Source organism: Podarcis muralis, chromosome 3 (assembly GCF_964188315.1).
Source record: "Podarcis muralis chromosome 3, rPodMur119.hap1.1, whole genome shotgun sequence".
NCBI classification, from domain to species: domain Eukaryota; kingdom Metazoa; phylum Chordata; class Lepidosauria; order Squamata; family Lacertidae; genus Podarcis; species Podarcis muralis.
The window spans coordinates 117,511,737-117,533,357 of NC_135657.1; the positions used below are offsets into that span (position 1 = coordinate 117,511,737).

Sequence of the window (21,621 nt, forward strand, 5' to 3'; positions counted from 1 at the left end):
CCTCAGGATGTTTCATGGGAAGCAATTCATGAGTGAATGAATGAATGAATAACTAAGTTCGCCCTCTGGAGGTCAGTAATGCAGCAGATTCCCACGACATATGGGGTGAGTGATGAAAGCGTTCCCCGAACAACTAGCTTATTGCAGCTCTGCACACATTTACATTTTTCACTCTGCATTGGAATATCTTACATATCCCAGTCTTAATTTCCTTCTGTATTAGTGTTGTTGCTCACTCACTCACTTTTGTGTTGCAGGTCAGTGGTGAACAAGGATGCTTGGCTTATCAGTGCAAAACAGGACCTTTTCCTGTACCAGACATTCTCAGGTATATTGTCCTGTAGTCTTTCATTGAAGAGGATTCTGGAATTAACCCCACTGCCAGTTCAGTCTACAAATCTGCTGTAATTATCTGTGCAGAAAAGGATAATGAAACCGAAGAAGCAGGGGAGAAGATGGGACAGGGGTAGCTTCACTCACCCTCGACTCTGTCCTTGCTCATTTTTGGTTCTGGACCTGCCCAGTTTTTACTCCAGATCTCCCTTCCCCCGTTGCTGGTATGCAGCTCCTGACAGATTATCCCTGAGAAAACTGGTCTTTCAGCTGAAGATTGGTTGCCCATCTGTACCCTAACCCAGTGTTTCCCAACCTTTTTTGGGCAAAGGCACACTTGTTTCATGAAAAAAATCTCGAGGCACACCACCATTAGAAAATGTTTAAAAAATTAACTCTGTGCCTATATTGACTATATATAAACTTTTACTTATGTAAAAAAAAATAAAAAAATAGTAACAGCATAGAAGGTAATGGTTAGGCCCTCTTCCAAATATGCTGGGTTTTTATTTGCAGGGACTGTTCTACATGGGAAAGCATTCAGCACTGTCATTCTCCCATCTGCCATCTGAATTGGTACTATTCTGGGTCAACTTACTTTGCTGCATGTGTAGATGAAAATGGCACCAAGTGTGGGGGAGGGAGCAGAACAGGTTTCAGATACAGGATATTAAGCATACACGTACTTCAGATTGAACTGGTTGCTTGCTTTGCAAGTTTTCATTTCCCAAATGACTGCCTTGGCAAGCGCAATACCTACCAGGCTCAAGGCCGGTCTCGCGCTGCCGCTTCCCGCGCTCTCAAGGACCCGGGAGGAGGAAGGCGTGAAGGGAATCCCGAAGGCGCGAAAACCTCGCGCATGCGCAGGCCTTCCGCCTGCGACAGCCCAGTAGGCCGGCCGAAGCGAGTGGCGATGGGATGTGGGAGGGAGCTCGCTCGCCGCCCCGCGTGTGCCTATGTGTGGCACGTTACAGCCCCGTGACGTCAGCGCCACGCAGGCAGCCAGGCAGGCAGACGGCGAGAGCCCCGCGCTGGGCGGCCTCTCCTCACCGCCGCCGCCCTGCCTCTCGCCGCCCGCCTCGCCCGCCTCCCTCCCACGGCACACCAGGCAACGTCTTGCGGCACACTAGTGTGCCGCGGAACACCGGTTGGGAAACACTGCCCTAACCACATTCAGACCAACCACAGTTCTGTGATTAGCTGAAAATGAAAGCAAAAGTTAAATTTCCCTCCTGCTGGAGAAGAAGAGAGGAGAAGGAGAGCACAAACCTTTTGTATAGCATGAAACGGGGGGGTTTGTGTGCTTGTGTGTGTTTGTATCTGCTGGAGAAAGGGGGATTAATTTCCAGATTGAGATTTTAAACCTGATCACCATTGTCCTGCAGCCCAAACCATTATTCTTTTATTCACTTTACTCCTTTCCCAGTTAGTTTGAATTTTGCAAAGCTCCCCAAACCTGCAGCTCAGAACAAATGTGTCCAATGTGAATAATTTCTTTTGAGCATGGATTGGGGTTGTTACAGTGCAAGACAGAGTCTATGTGATATAAAACCAGTACGTGGTTGTGCCATTTTATTTTAGCTAACCTAAATCTAAACGGAACTAAATTTCAATTATTTCACTTCCTCTGCAGAAATATTTTCAGTGTCTCCAGCTGCAGGGAGCCTGGGTGGTGGAACCGATCTCACCATCACAGGAGACTTCTTTGATACACCTGTGCAGGTCACAGTTGCAGGTAATAATGTTGAAATCAGTCTTCATGGTTCTGGAAATGTGAATTTCTCTGGAGGTGTACCACAACATGTGTTCATTTCCTTTGAACCAGTCCGTCCTGGTGATCCTTTAAGTAGCTTGGACTGGCATTTTGCTCTGAAGCGATATTCTTCTCATTCATGCTTCTCTTCCCACTCACCAGGCAGTCCCTGCCAAATTAAGCACGTCATTCCACGAAAGATCGTCTGTACAACTGGAGCCGTTGGTGTGCACAGAAGACTCAATGGCCCTAAACCAGGTGCACTTTTATTGTGGCGCGTCCAAGTGGTAGCTTCCCTCGCAATTGGTTTGATGTTTCAGCATTAAGGTAAAGGGAACTGTGACCATTAGGTCCAGTCGTGACCGACTCTGGGGTCAGCTCATCTCGCTTTATTGGCCGAGGGAGCCGGCGTACAGCTTCCGAGTCATGTGGCCAGCATGACTAAGCTGCTTCTGGCGAACCAGAGCAGTGCACAGAAACGGCGTTTACCTTCCCGCCGGAGCGGTACCTATTTATCTACTTGTACTTTGATGTGCTTTCAAATTGCTAGGGTGGCAGGAGCAGGGACCGAGCAACAGGAGCTCACCCCATCGCAGGGATTCAAACCGCTGACCTTCCGATCGGCAAGCCATAGACTCTGTGGTTTAGACCACAGCACCACCCACGTCCCTGTTTCAGCATTAGCTTCATATTAATTGTATTAACACAGTTAAATTATCAAAGCCATGGATTTGTAGGATTCTAGATCATTTGTTCACTTGCAAAATCAACCCTCTGCCTCCTTAGCCAGCACCTGCTGTTGTTGTGATGTCCATTTGTGCTGTGGTGCATTAACTCATTCATTGCAGATGGTAAAGTTCTTGTTCCCCAATTTCTCAGGAAACAGAGGGCTTCTGTTTGAGGTTTGGGATGGATCAGACACAGATTTTACTGAAGCAGCTCCTGGGTACCGCTGGCAGTTTGTCCCTAATGCCAGTTCTCCATTAGATTTCCAGTTTGGGAGGCAACAGACATTCAGGTAATCAGTGATCTTTAAGGACTCTGGTGTGTACTACAATTCACACTATTTTAGTGGAGTTCTTTTTACAGGAAGTTAGGATTTATTTACAATCCACAATGAGTGTTACATGCAGCTTAACTGTCATGGCTTCCTCTAAAGAACATGGAGATTAATTTGAGGTCCCTGAGATTTCTTGGTTAGAGAGCGGCCCCTTTCCCTGAACACATTACCAGGTGAAAACACAGCTAAACTGTTCTTTTTCTCTGTTTGGATTGAAGCTGGTTTTGGGGAAAAGGTATATAAAGCAATATTTCACAAGAAACCACAGGATAGATATGGGTTTGTGGCTAATGCCATGTGCACAGCACACCGGTTCCCAAACCAGAGGTGCTGGATACATAGAGGGAAGGAGTGTGTGCTCAGCCTAAGTATTTATCATGCAAAGTTTCAAGTGAGTCTGGATTGATAGGTGAGCAGTTGATAGTCAAATTTCCTGCATTTTCATAAGCACCTCCATACTGGCTGGCTGAATGAAAGCTTAAAGCCTGTTCTTACTCAGGTGGGACATTGCTACTTCCCCATGGACCCAGTACACTCTGGTAACATTTGAGTACTGAAACTATCTAGAAGGTACTGACTACTGACGGGAAGGGGGGAGAAGTTGATAGAAGGCCCAAATTGAGATTATCTCAACACTCCCCGCTCCAGAATTAGCAGGAGTGCTGAGTAAGCTGTCTTTGCTAGAAAGTCAGAAAGTCAGTCACAAGGGATGAGCTACTTGGTGACTGTTTTTAAACTTGCAGGTTTGCAGGTTGGGCAAGAAATCTGCACATGTTCGCAGTTTGGGGCAGACAGGACAGGAGGGGGGAAAGCTAAAACAAGTTGTGTTTCTCTTGCCTGCATGAGTAAAGTTCTGCTTTTTTTTTTGCCTGCTTGAGTAAGCCTGTAAGAAGTTGTTTGCTGCATACTATAAAAGGCAATCTCAGAGAACAAGGAGGGGCTCAGCCTTTGGGGGAGATCCCGCTGGAGCCCCCGCGCAGATAAATAAATCTGACATTCCTCTGAGAACCCAGTGTCTGTCTTTATTGACTGGGAAAAATACCTGCAACCAAGTATCCCAATTATATTGGTGTAATTCTCGTCCCTCCCAGATGGTTTCATTCCTACAATACTAGGGAGTTAGGGAATCACAATGGCAATTATTATTATTATTATTATTAGAATTTATATACCGCCCTATACCTGGGGATCTCAGGGCGGTTCACAGAATAAAATCAAGATGTCTTCCACCTAAACATTAGGAAGAACTTCCTGACAGTAAGAGCTGTTGGACAGTGGAATTTGCTGCCAAGGAGTGTGGTGGAGTCTCCTTCTTTGGAGGTCTTTAAGCAGAGGCTTGACAACCATATGTCAGGAGTGCTCTGATGGTGTTTCCTGCTTGGCAGGGGGTTGGACTCGATGGCCCTTGTGGTCTCTTCCAACTCTATGATTCTATGATTCTAAGATATAAAACCATAAAATGTGAGCATCTTTCCTTAGCATTTATTGACATAGCACATGACCCAGGCAGAATTGACTCAGCTGCAGAATCTTCACAGACCATTTGCACAGAATATGGGATTCCATAGATGTTCATTGTATTTGAATATTTAGAACAGAGACAAAATACATCTGACCAATGTTGTGGGAAAAGAGAAATGCACTTTATGGAAGAAATGGCAAAATCTCCCCAAAGCTCTTTAATATCCTATCCAAACATTTACCCAATAGAATGACAACATATATTGGAAAGGTGCCTTGGTTCTGGAAATTGTGATGTAGCTCTCTGGTGCTGATTTAATGAGCACCTGAAACAATCTCCTTATATGAAAATTTGATAACTTTTAAGGAAAGAAACCGGATTGACTTTCATGAAATCTATCTGAAGACAACATTCCCTCTCAGTTTTTACACTTGCTGTTTCTAAACCTACAGGTGGAACTGGCAGGAGCCACGAGGTTCCCTGATCGGTTTCATATGTGTAAATAAATTTGCCGGGGGGGGGGGGGGAGGCAATCAATAGGGAGCTACATTTCCTACTTTTTATTTTATTTTTTAGAATGAACTACTAATGAGTTTATTAATTTTCATAACACTAGTTATGCAAGAAAGGATCGTTTTTATAGGTAATTTTTTGGAGATTCTTTAGTAAGCTATCATTTTATTCTGGGATGAGATAACATATATGTCTCAGTGGTGTTCTATAAAGGTAAGTCTTTTAAAATGATTGTGTAATAACTAAAGTCATTCATGTAACTCATCCTTCCCTCAGCAGTGGAAGTCTGTTATTTGTCTGAAAGTTTGCTTCATTCATGTTTTTGTTTTGTTACCCAGGGCACGACTATGTGGTTTTTTTGTGGCACCACAGACAAATAATTACACATTCTGGATCCAGGCAGATGACAAGGCTTCTTTGTATTTAAGCTTGTCCGAAGAACCCCAAAGCAAGGTACCAGTACCATAAATCACTACAAGTAAAAGTTAAAATTCTGTGAGCCTTATAACTTTGCATTGTGGCACTTGCCGGCCTTGCCCTTTGTTTAGACTTCCAGAGCAGGATCTGTGTTGATTTCTCTCTTTCTGTTAAATATAAATTGTGCAGACTGTTACAGCTTCTTGACGTTTATATAGTGCTTTTTGAGTGTTCAAAGTGTTTCCCATACATTTCTTTAGTAGACAGCTGGGACAGCTCAGAGCATGAGACTTAATCTCAGGGCCACGGGTTGGAGCCCCATGTTGGGCAAAATATTCCTGTGTTTCAGTGGGTTGGACTAGATGACCCTTGTGGTCCCTTCCAACTTTATAAATTCCATGATTCTACCCTTGTAGCAGGGAGCTGGGGCTGGACTCTGAAATAAGAGGAGCTTGCCTAATCTTATCTAGTTAATTCCTGGCCTAAGTGAAACACGCTTTAACTTACTCCTGTGCTACACCGGATGTAAGACTGTCACTTCAGAAGACAAGTCACTCTTAGTAGCACAGTGCTTATGAATCATTTGCTAACCAGAAAGGAAATCGCTGATGATAACTGATTTTTAAATTGCTTTAGCTTAGGGAGGAAAATAAATATATTCTAAATAACTTATCTGCCGCATGCAAGGAAACGTCATTTGTTATGACTTCTCAAATGTAACACTCCCTTATCTAAACTGTCCCTAAGTAGCCGAGAGAATTCCACCACACATTTTTCAAAAGATCCAGCTTTATTAGTATTTTAAGATGTTCCTTGGGGGAATGCACACCTTGGTTACAACGATCCATTGTTTACCAAATGATGACAAATCTTTTCTCTAGTTTTCGGTTAAAGTGATTGTTCATCGCTTGTTAATAAAGAAAGAAATGTTCTCTCACGGGATTGCTTCTTCTGGTTGGTTGTCTTGCCCGTAAAACATGCAAAAGATCAAATATCTTTTTTCAGACATTGATAAAACTAATTTCATTTGTTCAGCAAAATCACTTCTGTTTTGGATTGTTGTGGGTGCAGATGGTCTCCTCAAGGATAAAGTATAAAGGATCTTTATACTGGGATCTTCAAAGCAGGCTGGGGGGTAATTTCCCTTTCCCTTCTCCAATTCCCCCCTTGAGGCCTGCAGGTTGTTGTTCTGAGAAGAGTGGTGGGTGTTCCTCTAGCTTACCGGCTTTTGCAAACAGACGTGCCTGCATGCCGGCCACGTTTCTTGGGTGTCACTGTTTGCTGGCTTGATTGGTTATCAGTGGAGAGATCTTCCTGTTGCTCCATCTCCTTGTTCTTTGGGTTGCCAGGGGTGGTGAAGCGGACAGACTGTTTCTTTGTCTGCCGGTCCTCTGATGGCGATGCTGCTTTTGGCATGGAAGGGTTGGCCAAACTGTAGAAAATATCATTCTCAGTTCGACGTGGCTTTCTTTGGGCTTTCTTCAGAGCAGAAGTACCTGTACGCCTAGCATGTTTCTTGAGGGCCTTCTTGAGTTTAGCCTTGATCGCAGCCCTCTTCTTTAGTTTGGCGTGCAGAAGGCCTGAGCGAGTCCGAGTGTAATGCTTCTTATTCCTTGGCCTGCCCATCCGTGAGGGCTTCCTGCTATAGGATTTACTCCTCTGGGAGCACATGGTGTGCTTGGCCTTGTGGGCTGAAAGGACGTTGGCCCTCATCCGTCTGTCGAAATACCGGGACATGGGCTGGCGTCTCTTTTGATAGTGACTCCTTGCATACCTCACTATGCGTCTTGTCCTCGCTTTCTTCTTTCGCCTGGAATATAGCCGCCTTCGTCTGCTCAGGATCTTCCGGGATCTCTTCTGCCTCCTTCTCTGGTAGTAAGCCTTCCTACGTCTTTGGACAGCAGACATGGCTTTGCTGTTTCTCTGCCTTCCTGTTCAGCTTAGCTGTCCTACTGCAAGTGACAGTGACCTCACTCCAGCTGTGCTCTTATATAGTGGGAGGCATTCAAATGAGGGACCGGCTCCGGGTGCTGTGATTGGCTGGGTGGAACAATAGTCCAGTGAAGGACGTAATAATGCTTAACTGTGAGATATTTCCTTCAGGGTGAAATTACAGTAAGGCCCCCCATCTACCCTGTGTTGAAGGAGGGGGAAATAGCTGTTGTCATGGCTGAAATAAAAATGAATTTCTGGAATTCTGGTCATCCTATAATGAGCCAATATTTGGGCCCCTATTAATGGTCGTCTAAAGGTATCACTTGGATTGGCGCCATTATTATACAGAGAAAATGTCCCAGCCATGTTTTGATTCATTAAAGGTAAAGGTACCCCTGCCCGTACGGGCCAGTCTTGACAGACTCTGGGGTTGTGCGCCCATCTCACTCAAGAGGCCGGGGGCCAGCGCTGTCCGGAGACACTTCCGGGTCACGTGGCCAGCGTGACATCGCTGCTCTGGCGAGCCAGAGCTGCACACGGAAACACCGTTTACCTTCCCGCTAGTAAGCGGTCCCTATTTATCTACTTGCACCCGAGGGTGCTTTCGAACTGCTAGGTTGGCAGGCGCTGGGACCGAGCGACAGGAGCGCACCCCGCCGCGGGGATTCGAACCGCCGACCTTTCAATCGGCAAGCCCTAGGCGCTGAGGCTTTTACCCACAGCGCCACCCGCGTCCCTTTGATTCATTACACCAGCTTTTTTTGTTGAAATGGACAAGACATAATAGAGACACTGCGGACTCTGCTTCTTTCCATGATTGAGAAGCTGTAGGAAATAATCACTTGCATTTGGGTAGTGGCCCTGATCTTCGGGATATGTTGCTGTGTGAAAATGTGTAGGCAGTACCTTCGGTTTTCAGAAATAAAAAAAAGGGCTAAATGCACCTAGCCCATCAGATTTTATTTTTATAAAATGAGTATACAACATCTTTTTTTAAAAAAATCTGAGTTGTATAATCAAAATGCCATATATTAAAATGACACATACAATACAATACAAATCTTTATTACGGTCAGAGACCAGAATTTAAAATCTAAAAAGGGCTTTAGAAAGCTAAAAGGTATTAAAACACAAGGTGAATGTAAAAGTCTGTAAGAATTTAAAAGAAGCTAAAGGAATCCAAAAGAAGGGTTAGGAACATTGGGCAGGTGTGGTAGAGCACAAAAGTTTGATATATAAAGGCTTTAGCTATCATTTACAGAGCACTCTGATATGTTCATTAAAACTGATTTGTGGCACATAAATGATACATAAAACCATTTAGTAGCCAATAGAAATGGACCAGCAAAACGTTAAGGAGCAGATTACAGGACCCTTGTTTCCTTGTTACCTTAAGCCATAGTTTGAACTGATATACAGGCGCATGTGCAAAGTGCTGGTGCATGCTGCTGTGAGCACACTGCTCCTCCAGGGCTGCGTGGAGCTGAGCCATGGTTAGTGTTATGTCTGAAACCAAGCTTGTGGTTTGTTTCCACCAAACAAACTGTAAGTGATAAGCCAAGAGCAAACCTTGGTTGGAAGCTCAGCGTTTGGAAACAAACAAACCTCAAGCCAATGTTTGGACCTAACATTAAGCCCATGGTTTAGATCAAAGCAGTGTAACAGGGGAAGAGTTTGGCTTAGTTTAACTATGGTTTAAAGTGATGTATGATGCAGGCTAGAAAATAGCAATTTAAACAGCTTCGCCAATAATTTCATGGAAGGTTTGGTGGAACAGAAAGAAATTGAATGGGAAGGCCTTTAATAGTGTCCTAAAACTCATTAGACATGTGGCAATGTATTCTGCAGCTGTGGTTCAACAGAAGCATTATGCATTTTCACCATGCCTCTCAATACTTTTGACAAAACATACAATATAAAAAATGAGGCGAGTTAACCTCCAGCTTCTTGTCCTCTTCAGCATGAAAGGGTTTTGGACAAGACCAATATACCAGATATCAAAATAAATGATCAGCCTCTGTGATGGAAAGCTCAGCTTGACCAGTTTGGTGGTGCAGTGCCACAGAATTCCACCAGAGGGCCGAGCTGTAGCCTCCCTCTGATTGGCTGCTGGTGCAGCTCGCCAGAGGTGGGCGGAGTCAGCACTTTGGAAGGGAAAAGGAAAAGCAGGAGAGAGAGCTGGGCTGGATCTACACTGATCTTTTAAATGTTATTAAATACAATGTTGTATAACATTTAATGGCAGTTTCCCTTTGCTGGTGGCTCACTGCTCTGCAGCGCCCTCTGGTGCCACATGTTAATAAGAACTTCCTAACATTATAAGCCATGAGAGCAGATTTGCCCTTAGAGAGAGGAGAGTTGAGAGTTGGCTTTCTTGGTATTCAGTTGGATAGAAGTATAGTTTCTGAGCATTAAAACACAGCCCTGGAAAGCGCAGTGTGGATGAGCACCTGTCTTCAGAGGTGCTGCCAAAATGTGTGACATGCATGATCCAAAATTCTAGTCTGGTGATGTTTTGTTAAAGTGGTATCCATTCCCCAAAAGACAAGTTCATGAACACAATGGATCTTCTGCCTAATATTTAGTGCCATTCATTTTCAAAATGAGCTGGAATTAGAAGGCTCCTTTGACAGACTGCTGATGTGACTGCTTATGTTTTGAACGACCTTAAGAGCTCTTACGAGGGACGCGGGTGGCGCTGTGGGTAAAACCTCTGTGCCTAGGACTTGCCGATCGTATGGTCAGCGGTTCGAATCCCCGCGGCGGGGTGAGCTCCCGTCGTTTGGTCCCAACTCCTGCCCACCTAGCAGTTCGAAAGCACTCTTAAGTGCAAGTAGATAAATAGGTACCGCTTTATAGCGGGAAGGTAAACGGCGTTTCCGTGTGCAGCTTCGTCACACTGGCCACGTGACCCGGAAGTGTCTTCGGACGGCGCCGGCTCACGGCCTCTAGAGCAAGATGAGCACGCAACCCTAGAGTCGGACACGACTGGCCTACACGGGCAGGGGTACCTTTAAGAGCTCTTACATTCCCTCATTGAGGGATGTAAACCCATTTTTCTTCTAAGCAATTCACAGGTTATTCTCTGGCATGTCCTACAGGTGTGCTTAGTTTGTACTAGAAACCAGGCTTTTAGTGTTGCATCTCCAGCTGTCTGGAATTAATTACCAGCTGAAATTAAGACAGGCACCCAGTGTCATGACATTTGGGGATTAATTGAGGAGGGAAAGAACCGTACATGCCACTTTGAGCTCCTTGCAGACAAAGGTGGGTGTAAATGCAATGAATAACTGCTGTCGCCTACTTGAAAACAGGTGGAAATTGCATCCATTCCTGCTGGCATTCCTGAATGGTCAGCGCATTGGGAGGAGAACTGGAGCCACCCCTGGAAGCCAAAATCTGAGAAATTTGAGCTTACTGGTGGTTCAGTGTACTATTTGGAAGCTGTGCATCATGGGAAGTCGCCAAAGAATGGAATGAGAGTTGGAGTCCAGATGCACAATACTTGGCTGAATCCCAGTGTGGTTAATACCTATCGCAGAGAGACGCACAAAATACATGCCTGTGCAGTTAGGCTTCCTGAAATACAGGTTAGTCTCATGGTTGAGAACTGAGCCTCATATTCTTAGAAGTCGTGATTCTGGGCCCTTCCCACAATTTCAAGTGATTTCTAGTCATGGGCCTGAGAGGTGGATTTCTTCCCCTCTTTCGGTCTTGCTGCTTTCTCCTGGGAAACCTGTTTTTTTACTGCTGAATCAGAACAAATGTTGGTAGAGTTCTCTGTGGATTGACGTCTGTGAACATTTGACCACATACTCAAAAGTAATAAAAAATGCAATAAGCCAGGAAATAATCAACGCGTGTTGAAAACATTTAGTTCACTGGTTCCCGAATAAGACAATTTATGGGAACTTTATTATTGTTGTTTTTTAAAAAAAGATTATGAAAGTTGTCTCCAAGTCTCTTTGAGTTCCTCGTTGGGCAAAATCTAGAGAAGAACTAGGGATTTTATGGGATTATCACATTCATAACTAGTATTCCTTTGTGCTGGGATTCATGGCTGGCCTGAATTATATAATAACCACTGACTTAATTCTAGAAGTGCTTTTTCAGTGGGTCTACAGATTTTAGGGAGTAAATTTTCAATGACAGAAATCACACTGATCTTGTAGTTAAGGTTGGGAACTCTAAGTGACAACCGTGAAAGGTTGTCCTCGTGGTCCCTTCAACTCTAAAATGCTATGAAATAATTGTTTCAAGTTTCCATATTAGTACCACTGGGAAATAAATATTCATACTTTGCAAGGGTCTTTCTGCTTTATAGATGCTGGTAATATCTGGTACAGGATGGTTCAGACTTGCCTGGGACAATGTCACCACCAACCTTATGTCAACAAATATCACAGCTGAACAAGTAAGTCGAATTACTGCTGCAGGCCAATAAATACTTTTGGTTATAGAATCATTGGGAGGGTATTACAAGATACTTTCTGAGAGTCATTTATCAGCATGGAGAAATTCTCAAAATCTACCTATGTATGGGCCAATCTAGTTCTGTATTCTTCACCTTCAACGACAGTGGATCGCTCGGGTTTCAGGCAGGAGTCTTCGCAATCCTACCTGGAGATGCTGGGGATTAAACATGGGATTTTCTGGCTCTTCTGAATATAATAAACACAGGACCAATAAATTAAGGGTCAGGAAAATATTGTGATATGAAATGTGATTTTCAACACCGAATATTGGGGAAGTTCATGGCTCAGTGGTAGGACGCATGTTTTGCATGCAAAAGACTACAGCTTCAATCCCTGACCTCTCCAGGTAAGGCCGGGATTTGTCCTATGTCTGAAACCCTAGAGAGCCACAACCAGTCAGAGTAGATGATAAGGGGGGTAGATGGACCAGTGGTCTGATTTGCTTTATGGCATCTTCTGGTCTTCTTGCAAACATTTCTAAGATCGTGGTCTTTCCAGGTTTGTTAATTGTCTTACTTTAAATGTTGTGAGGCTTGTTTGCCCTTTCAAAATAAGTTTTTTTGGGGGTGGGGAGTTTTTGGGTTGTTCTTTTTATTTTGATTATGTATTTTGTGGTTTTCTATTCTCCAGGTATATAAATTCAATAAATAATAATAATAATTTCTTTTATTTTAAAAAATCTTTCAAAAACTGTAATAAAATTGTGGTTTTCTGATGAAACTTTACATAGAAGAACAGTACAATTCCTGTCAAGTGCAAAAGCTCTTATGGGTGATAAGAGCAAAGCACAATTTAAAATTTTGTTTCAGAAATGGCTATACAATCAATACATGAATATTTTCCAAAAGCTAAATTACCAGAAACTTCCAAATTGCTAGAAAAAAATATTTCATTTTTGTCATTGTTATATGAGAAATTATAAAAAAATAAGTAAATGCAAAATACACAGATTTCTCTTGGATTGTGAAAATAAACTATGGTATTTGTTATGCCTCTTAGGTTATGATTTTCTATGTGACAAGTTTCCCTACAAGTCACACTTTCTATTGAAATAATGGGTATACAAAGTATGCTCACCTTTTAAAACCCAATAAATGTAGAGCAAAAGACATTGTATGTATTGGTCTCTGAAACTGTATTCACATGTTCAAATGAAGATGCTTAGGGATATTTTAAAAAACAACAACCTTAAAAGCCATTGTCTCCTAGTTTTAACCCTTACCCCTGTGCTGTTTCCCCTATCTAAATTCACCTCTGTGCATGGCTTTTCTCCTATTTGCTCTTCCATTCCTCTTTTAATATCTGCAGCTCCAGAGAGAGATAGAGGATCTTCTTCCTTTAAGATGTGAAACACAGCCATCATCTGCCAAAATCATTCTGCGGGAAGGATTTGAGCAAGGTAACATTGTCTTTTTACATCCAAAATATCTTTATGTCAGCAGAATACTTTAGTGCAGGCATAGGCAAACTTGGCCCTCCAGATATTTTGGGACTATAACTCCCATCACCCCTGACCACTGGTCCTGTTAGCTAGGGATGATGGGAGTTGTAGTCCCATCTGGAGGGCCGCGGTTGCCTGTGCCTGCTTTAGTGGCTCTGTAAGAACAATAGAATCTGTGAGGCTGCTCCAAAAACCTTCTGAGCACTCAGAATTCAGGCAGGATGAAAAGTCGAGGAGAATACACATTTGAATATATAAGAGCTCTCCATTCACTGGTAGCTTGTGTTGGTCAGGTCCATAAATATTCATTCCTAATATATTATGGACGTTAAGAGAGATCTGCAGTGTGTCTCTTTTGTGTGTACTTTTCACGCAGTGCCCTTTCTTTGCCATTGCCTCTATGGTTTGTGCCACTGTATGTGTGGCAAAATCAGTGCATTTCATAATGTTGTAACGTAAGATGCTCACACATATCCTAATAGTGGGTTAAGTAAAGGTACCCCTGCCCGTACGGGCCAGTCTTGCCAGACTCTAGGGTTGTGCGCTCATCTCACTCTATAAGCCGGGAGCCAGCGCTGTCCGAAGACACTTCCGGGTCACGTGGCCAGCGTGACAAAGCCGCATCTGGCGAGCCAGCGCAGCACACGGAACGCCGTTTACCTTCCCGCTGGTATCTACTTGCACCCGGGGGTGCTTTCGAACTGCTAGGTTGGCAGGCGCTGGGACCGAACGACGGGAGCGCACCCCGCCGCGGGGATTCGAACCGCCGACCATGCGGTCGGCAAGTCCTAGTCGCTGAGGTTTTACCCACAGCGCCACCCGTGTCCCCTAATAGTGGGTTAGGAGAGCTGAAAATAATGCCAGTCTATTCACATCTGCCCTTGTGGCAGGCTCAGCTCTTTCAGGCTAAAAAGTCTCATCAAAATGCCTCAATTGGCATCTGTTTATGATGTCACAAAAGGATTCAGTGATTCCTTCTTTGTTAGGCATTCTTTAATTCTTCATGATTTTGGGTGGAAATGACATTGGGCAGGATCACGACCCCCCCATAAGGGCAGTGAGGAGGGGTCTGTCCTTGCATCAACCCCTCCTCCTGGTTGCCCAGAGGGATCTGGATGCGTTGGGTCCAACACTGGCAAACTCCCCTGGGTGCTTTGGGTGTTTCCTAATTGATGGCAGGAATAGCATTGCAACAGCAAGGACTGAGTGGAACTGAAGACGAGATCCTTTCCCTACCCCACTGCTGCATGGACCAGATGAAGTCATAGCTTGTTCCAGTGTACGAATGTGTGTTTGCCATGCTTATTCCTAGTGTGCTCATGAACCACAACCTGTCACTGCCACAGAAAGTGAGACTCTTGGTTCCACCCCCTGATATTATCCAAAAATGATTTCCTTTTCAGTTTTTCAAAGAGAGCCAAAGCCAGTTTGTCCTCATGGGAATCTTCTGGAATCCGTGTCAGTGGTCGGTGCTTCACCCGTGTATAACGTGTCCTTCTTAATGGCAGACTATTGCAAGACTCTCCCTCTTTTCTCGTTGAGGTAGGAATTGGTTTCAGAATTGTTCTGCACCCTCCTGAAATGTTTGAAGCTGTATCTGCTTACATGGTTTCATTCTCACACAGGGAAGCTGTGCCTTGGGAAGGATCAGGAGGGAATGTGGGTGAGGCCCAAATCAATCTGACCGTACAAAGAGTGCAGGCTGCAAGCCCACCTCTTGGAGGAACCTTTCAAATCCATCTGCCCAATATTGTGATACCAGGTAAACTGAGGCTACGCAGCCTCCATCTTTGGAAGTTATAGGAAGAAGTCATGGCTAGCTTTAGATTTATATCTTGACCTGTTACTCCTGGTTATGACGACGAAGAGAAATGAGGCCGGAGGAGAGGCTGGCACTGCAGCATAAAGGCTGCTGGACACGCCCCCCCCCATGGCACCTGGTTGGACGGCCGTCGGGGGGGGGGGGGGAGCGTGAGTGCCAGCCAGGTGAGCTGGAGGCAGGGGGCAACGCCCCCTGCTAGGAGCGGTGTTCGGGCTCCCGTCCACAACCACTCCCCTCTCTTTCAGGGAGGAGAGTCTTTATGCTCTCTACACATTATTATTCACTCTAGAATATTTCACCGCAATACTGCATTTGTCCTATGCTTATTGAATCACTTATATTGTCTTGTTTGAACTGTTTATTTTTTAAAAATGTTTTGTATTTTGGTTAATGCCTATTGTGAGCCATGTTGGGCACAGTGGCATAAAAATCAGCTAAACTTAAACTTGATAGATGCAGGGCTAAACAAAGGTGTCTCTTCCATGCATTTAAATATGAAACTATTCCAGTCATGTCACAAAGGGCGGTTAGGGATTAGATTTTGGTTTAAAAAGGAACCCTTTCCCCACTGCACTGTGACTTACCTTCATCCAGCCTCTGTCTTTAAGTAATTTTCTCTCAGGATCACTTCTGGTTTCAGAGCTCCTATTAGGAGAACAGTCCTTGGAGCTTGGGAACTAAGGGAAAAATAAGCTTTGGGGGACAGGGAAATGTGTTCCTCAACTGCACATCCCCTTTGCTTTAAAACCAGACCTCTACCTTCTCTCTAGCCACCCCCCCTCTAGCTCCCAACTTTCTATCTGACTGAGAGAATTCCACACCTAAATCACGTGTCTAGATTAGCCCTAAAGAGCTGTGTTGCTGCTGAGACAACAAAAAAGCCCTGTCAAGATGCCAAACACAGCAACCAGTTTCATGCAATATGTTCACATTTCATGAAACTTGTACTTCATTATTTAATCACATATTCTTCTTCTAAGGTTTCTTGGTTACTGACTTAGGTTACTTTATATAATCCTTTCCCCAGGCATTCCAGTATCCATCTCTGCCCATCACCTCCGCAAGCTCCTGCAAGCCTACAGTGATAATTTCACAGCTCAGTATGTGAATGCCAGTGACTTTTCGGTATCTAAGGACGCAAGCAATTGTTATCAAAGTATATGGACACTGACCTGGACCTCAATGATTGGTGATTTACCCAATTTCATCAGTGTAAGACAATCTTTTAAATATATCCAATTGACTGCTCAGTATTTCTTTATATTCAAGATTAATTCATTCACAGTTTTTGCCTATACATGTGCTCTTGCCCTGGACCTTTATTACTTCAATCCAGATTTTATTTATCCTCAATCTCACCCCCTTTTGCCTTGTTATTTTCTATGCTTGTAAATGTCTTGTACAACCAGAATGTATCTACAGTGCTTTGCTCCCTTGGCAGGAGAGGGAACTCAAACAAACAATCTGGCAATTACTTGGTGCAGTCCTTTCCTAGCCTCTAAGACAGCCTTTATTCTTCATGTGACCTTGATGCCTCAGAATGCACAGGGCTGGCGGTGGTGCACCTGCCCACTTATTAAAAGCTTCCAAATCGGAGAGACCTTCGTTCATGGAGGCATGGCTGTACTATGGCTGGACTTGAACTGGCTTTGAGGAAGCCTCATCCTTCCCACCTGTGCTTTCTTTCCGTCGGTATTTAATTTCACCCTGCTTTTCATCTAGAAATTGTGTCCCAAAGCAGCTCACAACATTTAAAAAGTATTGTAAAATATAATTAAAGGACAAAATGTAGCTTTTTCCAAGTTTCATGAGATTGCGACTCATCATTGTTGGGATGTGAATAGATACTAGGAGAGGATATATTTATTAGATATTATCCTTTCTTCCTCGTTGTGTGAGTTCAGCAGAGTGCCATCCCTTTGCAGCTTAAAAGGAAGCTTAGATAGGTAGTTTTAACCGTTTAGTTTAAGTAATCCAGGATGCTTTAAGGCAGACTGGATTTTCCTGGTATTTCCCTCTTTTCTGCCCCTTAAAATAACAATCGCACAAACAGTCTTGTAAAAGATAGAAACAACATTTGCACACTCAGAAGAGGAACAGATACAGCAGCTTTCTTCAGGCAGGCTTACAATGGTAATTCAGTTACAAAGACATACTTAAGTCTAGCTTAAAATGTAGTCTGAGCTCCAAGCTCAGACTTTGTAGATGTTCTTGCATTGATGGCACGGTGGCAGGAGATGGAAACAGAGTCAGAGGGTGCATAAGGGCACAGTGGGAGTGTCTCTCACAGAGTTTTCTCTAGCAAGTTTACAGGAAAACTGTGAGCTTCAGTTCCTCTCATGTGCCTAGCTAGCAAAACAGGAATTGTTGGTTTGGCTGCACTTTAAATAACCCAGAATCATGACTCCTCCCCAGACCCCCACATTTTAAACAGTGCTAATTTACAAAAAGCCTTCCTTTTCTTTTCCCTGAGGGAAGGGCGAAGGTGATCCGCCAGTCAAGAAGAGGGGGTGGCAGAAGAGGCAGCTGAACTTGGACCAGCTCCATGAAGCCAGAAAATATGGGCGACTGACTGAGAGGGAGGGAGGTTAAAACCAGGAATTTGTTTTGCATGGGGCCATATGTGTCCATTATCAGAATTCTAGTTATAACCAGTTTAGTCTAGCAAACTATTCCCATGTTTGGATACATAAGACGGTTTTCGTTTTTCCCTTCAAGGTGTCCGCTGAAAACCTCACTGGTTTGCGCCCAGCTATTACACACCGTGTAGTATTTGATGGTGGTGTTTTTATTGGTCCAATATTTGGAGACATGCTTGCAACCCCAAATAACTTTACACAGGTATGAAGTGGACAGACACCATATCTCATGAACGTTGAGTGTTTTAACGTATCACAGAACTGACCATGAATTGCCTTGCTGTGGATATTCTCATTTTGTGAAAATTGGTAGACACTAGAGAGTCCTTCAGGCATCCAAAAAACATGTGAGATCTCCAACTGGGGAGGTGGTGGGGTGTGTGCCCTTCTGGGTTCCCCTAGGCCACACCTAACTTTCTTGCTTTAAGTGAGAAGATCTGAAGGGGGCTTCTAACCATCTGTGTTTCTTATCAGGAGGAGTTATCGAAGCATTCAGTAGAATGCACTTAGAAGCTTCCATTAAAAAAAATTAATTCTTTCATCAAACAAATGACGAACAATTGTCTAATAATTTCCTTTGACTTTCTAGGTTGTGGTTACAGTGAATGATATTCCAGCAAACTGTTCCGGTTCATGTACATTTCAATATCTCTGGGAATTGACCCCTTTGGTCAGGAATGTTGAATACTTTATAGGTAATGCTATACGTCCCCCCCCCCCCCCCAAACAACCTTTCTTATAGTATTTCTTTTAATATCTTTGACGTCATGGTTCTTTTGATTGTAGAATCAGCCTTCATCACTCATTAAAGCTAGCTGAGGTGGGGCGGGGGCACAACTAAATGGCTCCAAGCTTTGGTGATGAACATATCTTTGCATGAAGGGGTGGGGGCTGCCACATTGAAGGAGGCAGTAGAGTAGTCTCTTCCCAAAAAGAAATAAGCACACCCTGAGCTGCAACTGCCCCCCCCTTAGAGCAGCTACAGTCATTTCTTGAAGGAAAGCATTTACAGTGGTGCATCGCAAGACGAAATTAATTCGTTCCGCGAGTTTTGTCGTCTTGCGATTTTTTTCGTCTTGCGAAGCACGGTGTCGGAAAAGTTTTGGAAAAGCTTCAAAAATCACCAGTCTTCAAAAACCTCAAAAAAGGCTATCACACCGCGTGCTATGAGTTGCTCCTCGAAGTCAAGTTGCAACCGTATTAACGGTGTTAAGAAAAAGGAAACAAACTTGCAAGATTTTTCCGTCTTGCGAAGCAAGCCCATAGGGAAAATCGTCTTGCGAAGCAGCTCAAAAAACAAAAAACCCTTTCGTCTTGCGAGTTTTCCGTCTTGCGAGGCATTCGTCTTGCGAGGTACCACTGTATCTACAACCATTCCAATCTGGATTCAGGCCAGAGTTTGGGACCAAACTTGCTTTTGTTGCCCTGGTGGGATAGCCTTTACCCAGGAGATGGATAGCCGGGCATACCCTTGCAACTTCTGCTTAATCTCTTAGCACAGTATCTTCCTGGACCATCTCCAGGAGATGTGCATCAGGTTCACCATTCTGCAGTGGTCCTGGTCCTATCACTGGGAGTGGTTCTGCATGACCACCTCCTAACTTTATCTGGTTTTTGTGTGTGTCTTGAGGCCCCAAGCCAGCCCCCCATGAAATAACTACACACGGACACAGAATTAAGGTTGATGGGTAACATCAAGGCCACAACTTTATTGATTGCAAATTAAATGTGAATGCTATTGGCATAGGCATTGGCTGAAGGCTATAATGGACTACTGCCCTAGTTGACAGAGTCTATGTAGGTAAACCCATCAGGGTAGCAACATCAGGGTTTTGCCCAACAGAAGCTTACCACGAGGTTCCTGTGATCCCGGCATGGCCCTAGCCCTACAAGCGGACTTCGGACGAGATCTGGGACCCCTAGATTCCTTTAACAGAATACCTTTTGATCATTGAGGGGCAGGTGAGGGGCATACCTCCCCTCCACACACAAAATTAAGCCAATGCCTAACCGCCAAACCTGGAAAGTTGTGAAGATTGCTAAGAGGGTAGGCAAAAAACCTAACCAGTGCCAATTTGCCAAATGAATAAAAATTCGTACCCGGCTGCTGTCCCAAGACAGGCGACTCACACAAAGTCCAAAGCAAGGCAGAGAACCTACAGTAAAGGGCGGGAGGGCGGGTGTTCAGCAGCGCCAATCAAGTGCCTAGGGCACTCTTGCGCTAATGCTTATATAATTCCTTAACTACCACCACCCCTTTCCTGATTGGCTGTGACCTGTGATGCCTATTTAGAGAAATGAAACTTAGACCTAGAAATGAAACATACTTAGTCGGGGTGTGTCCAGGGGCCCAGTCGCAAGAAGGACCGCCTTCTGAGGACGATCCCATTTCTCTCTCTCTCTTTTTTTTTGTAAGAAAGAAATGGTAAAATCATGAGATTTATTTTAATAATAAAAATGATATGTTATTGATACTTTGTTTTGTAGTATAACTCTGAACTTAATTCTTTCAGATGATGGAGTTCATACAGTCATTAATATCACAGGTCCTGGCCTGAGTTCAAGTAGTAGTTCCCTGCTCATAGAAGTGAACCACACACGCTGTGAAGTCCTGAGTTCAAATCACACTAATGCTGTTTGCCAGATGAACTTGTTGCCGGTTGGCTTGTATAAGCTGACAGTACTGGTGAGACCCCATGGATTTGCAGTCAATGCCAGTAGAAAAGGTGACATCTTCCTGAGGATTACGCCTAGATTGACTTCTGTTGAACCTCCTACCGCTTCAGAGATTGGTATGTGTGATTCGCTCGTACTTTCTGTAAGCATATCATAGAGCTGGTTTTACAGATGTTTACTTCAACTGCTCTTCTTCCAGCTCTAAAGGCTGGAAACAAAGAAGCAGGGAGAGATCTAGTGATGTTATTTTTTGTGTGAAAAAATAATAATTCTTTATTGAAATTCATTAATATTACAGATTTAACTTCACACATACATACAAAGAAAAAAAAAATTAATTTACCATAAGCTGTTAATTTAAACTTCTAGTTCCGCTTAGATTTCAACTAAGCTAAGATCACATAATAAAGTAAAATAAAGTAACATGTAACAAAAGAAAGTAAAATAAAATAAATGTAGATTTCCCATCATTTCCTGATATTGTTGACCTTTATGATTTTGTATGCACTTATAATTATTACCTCACATTTAATAGACTTTCTAATACTTCCTTACAACATATTGTACCAATTTTTATTTATTTCATAATATTTTACGTACACAAGGGTCATTCAAACACTGCTATAGATAATATGTCGCTGTTATTTTTTTGTAAGTATCTCTTAAACATTTCCCATTTTTGAGAAAATGATTGTTTTGTGTTACCTCTTAACCTATTTGTTAATTGAGCCATTTCCACATGGTCTAATAATTTATTTTGCCATTCTGTTAGCGTTGGTATCTTTCCCCCCTTCCAATTAGATGCTATTAATAGACAGGCGGCTGCTGTTGCATATAAAAAGATTTCTCTTATATTTTTTGGGATATCTCTGTCTAAAATTCCTAACAGAAAAGCTTCTGGTTTCTTTAAGAATATTAATTTAAACATTTTTTTATCTCATCATAAACAATATTCCAAAAGTCCTTGACCTTTCTGCATGTCCACCACATAATGGTAAAAATCTCCTACTTTTTCTCCACACTTCCAACACTTATTCAAACTATTTTTATACATCTTGGAGAGTTTTGATGGTGTAAGGTACCACCAAAACTGCA

The 21,621-nt window shown here is 43.4% G+C and overlaps 1 protein-coding gene across 2 annotated transcripts in view; it reads left to right on the forward strand.

The window, feature by feature from the left end:
* Positions 1 to 21,621, forward strand: part of PKHD1 (PKHD1 ciliary IPT domain containing fibrocystin/polyductin) — a 243,049-nt gene that overhangs the window by 20,860 nt on the left and 200,568 nt on the right. For both annotated transcript variants that reach the window (XM_077926565.1, XM_077926566.1), the window contains exons 11-24: positions 258 to 328; positions 1,967 to 2,068; positions 2,249 to 2,344; positions 2,966 to 3,104; positions 5,460 to 5,574; positions 10,788 to 11,063; positions 11,798 to 11,887; positions 13,257 to 13,347; positions 14,793 to 14,931; positions 15,015 to 15,151; positions 16,239 to 16,423; positions 17,930 to 18,052; positions 18,440 to 18,545; positions 20,364 to 20,642. In XM_077926565.1, coding sequence (XP_077782691.1) covers positions 258 to 328; positions 1,967 to 2,068; positions 2,249 to 2,344; positions 2,966 to 3,104; positions 5,460 to 5,574; positions 10,788 to 11,063; positions 11,798 to 11,887; positions 13,257 to 13,347; positions 14,793 to 14,931; positions 15,015 to 15,151; positions 16,239 to 16,423; positions 17,930 to 18,052; positions 18,440 to 18,545; positions 20,364 to 20,642 — 1,949 coding nt within the window. The remainder of the gene's footprint in view (positions 1 to 257; positions 329 to 1,966; positions 2,069 to 2,248; positions 2,345 to 2,965; positions 3,105 to 5,459; positions 5,575 to 10,787; positions 11,064 to 11,797; positions 11,888 to 13,256; positions 13,348 to 14,792; positions 14,932 to 15,014; positions 15,152 to 16,238; positions 16,424 to 17,929; positions 18,053 to 18,439; positions 18,546 to 20,363; positions 20,643 to 21,621) is intronic.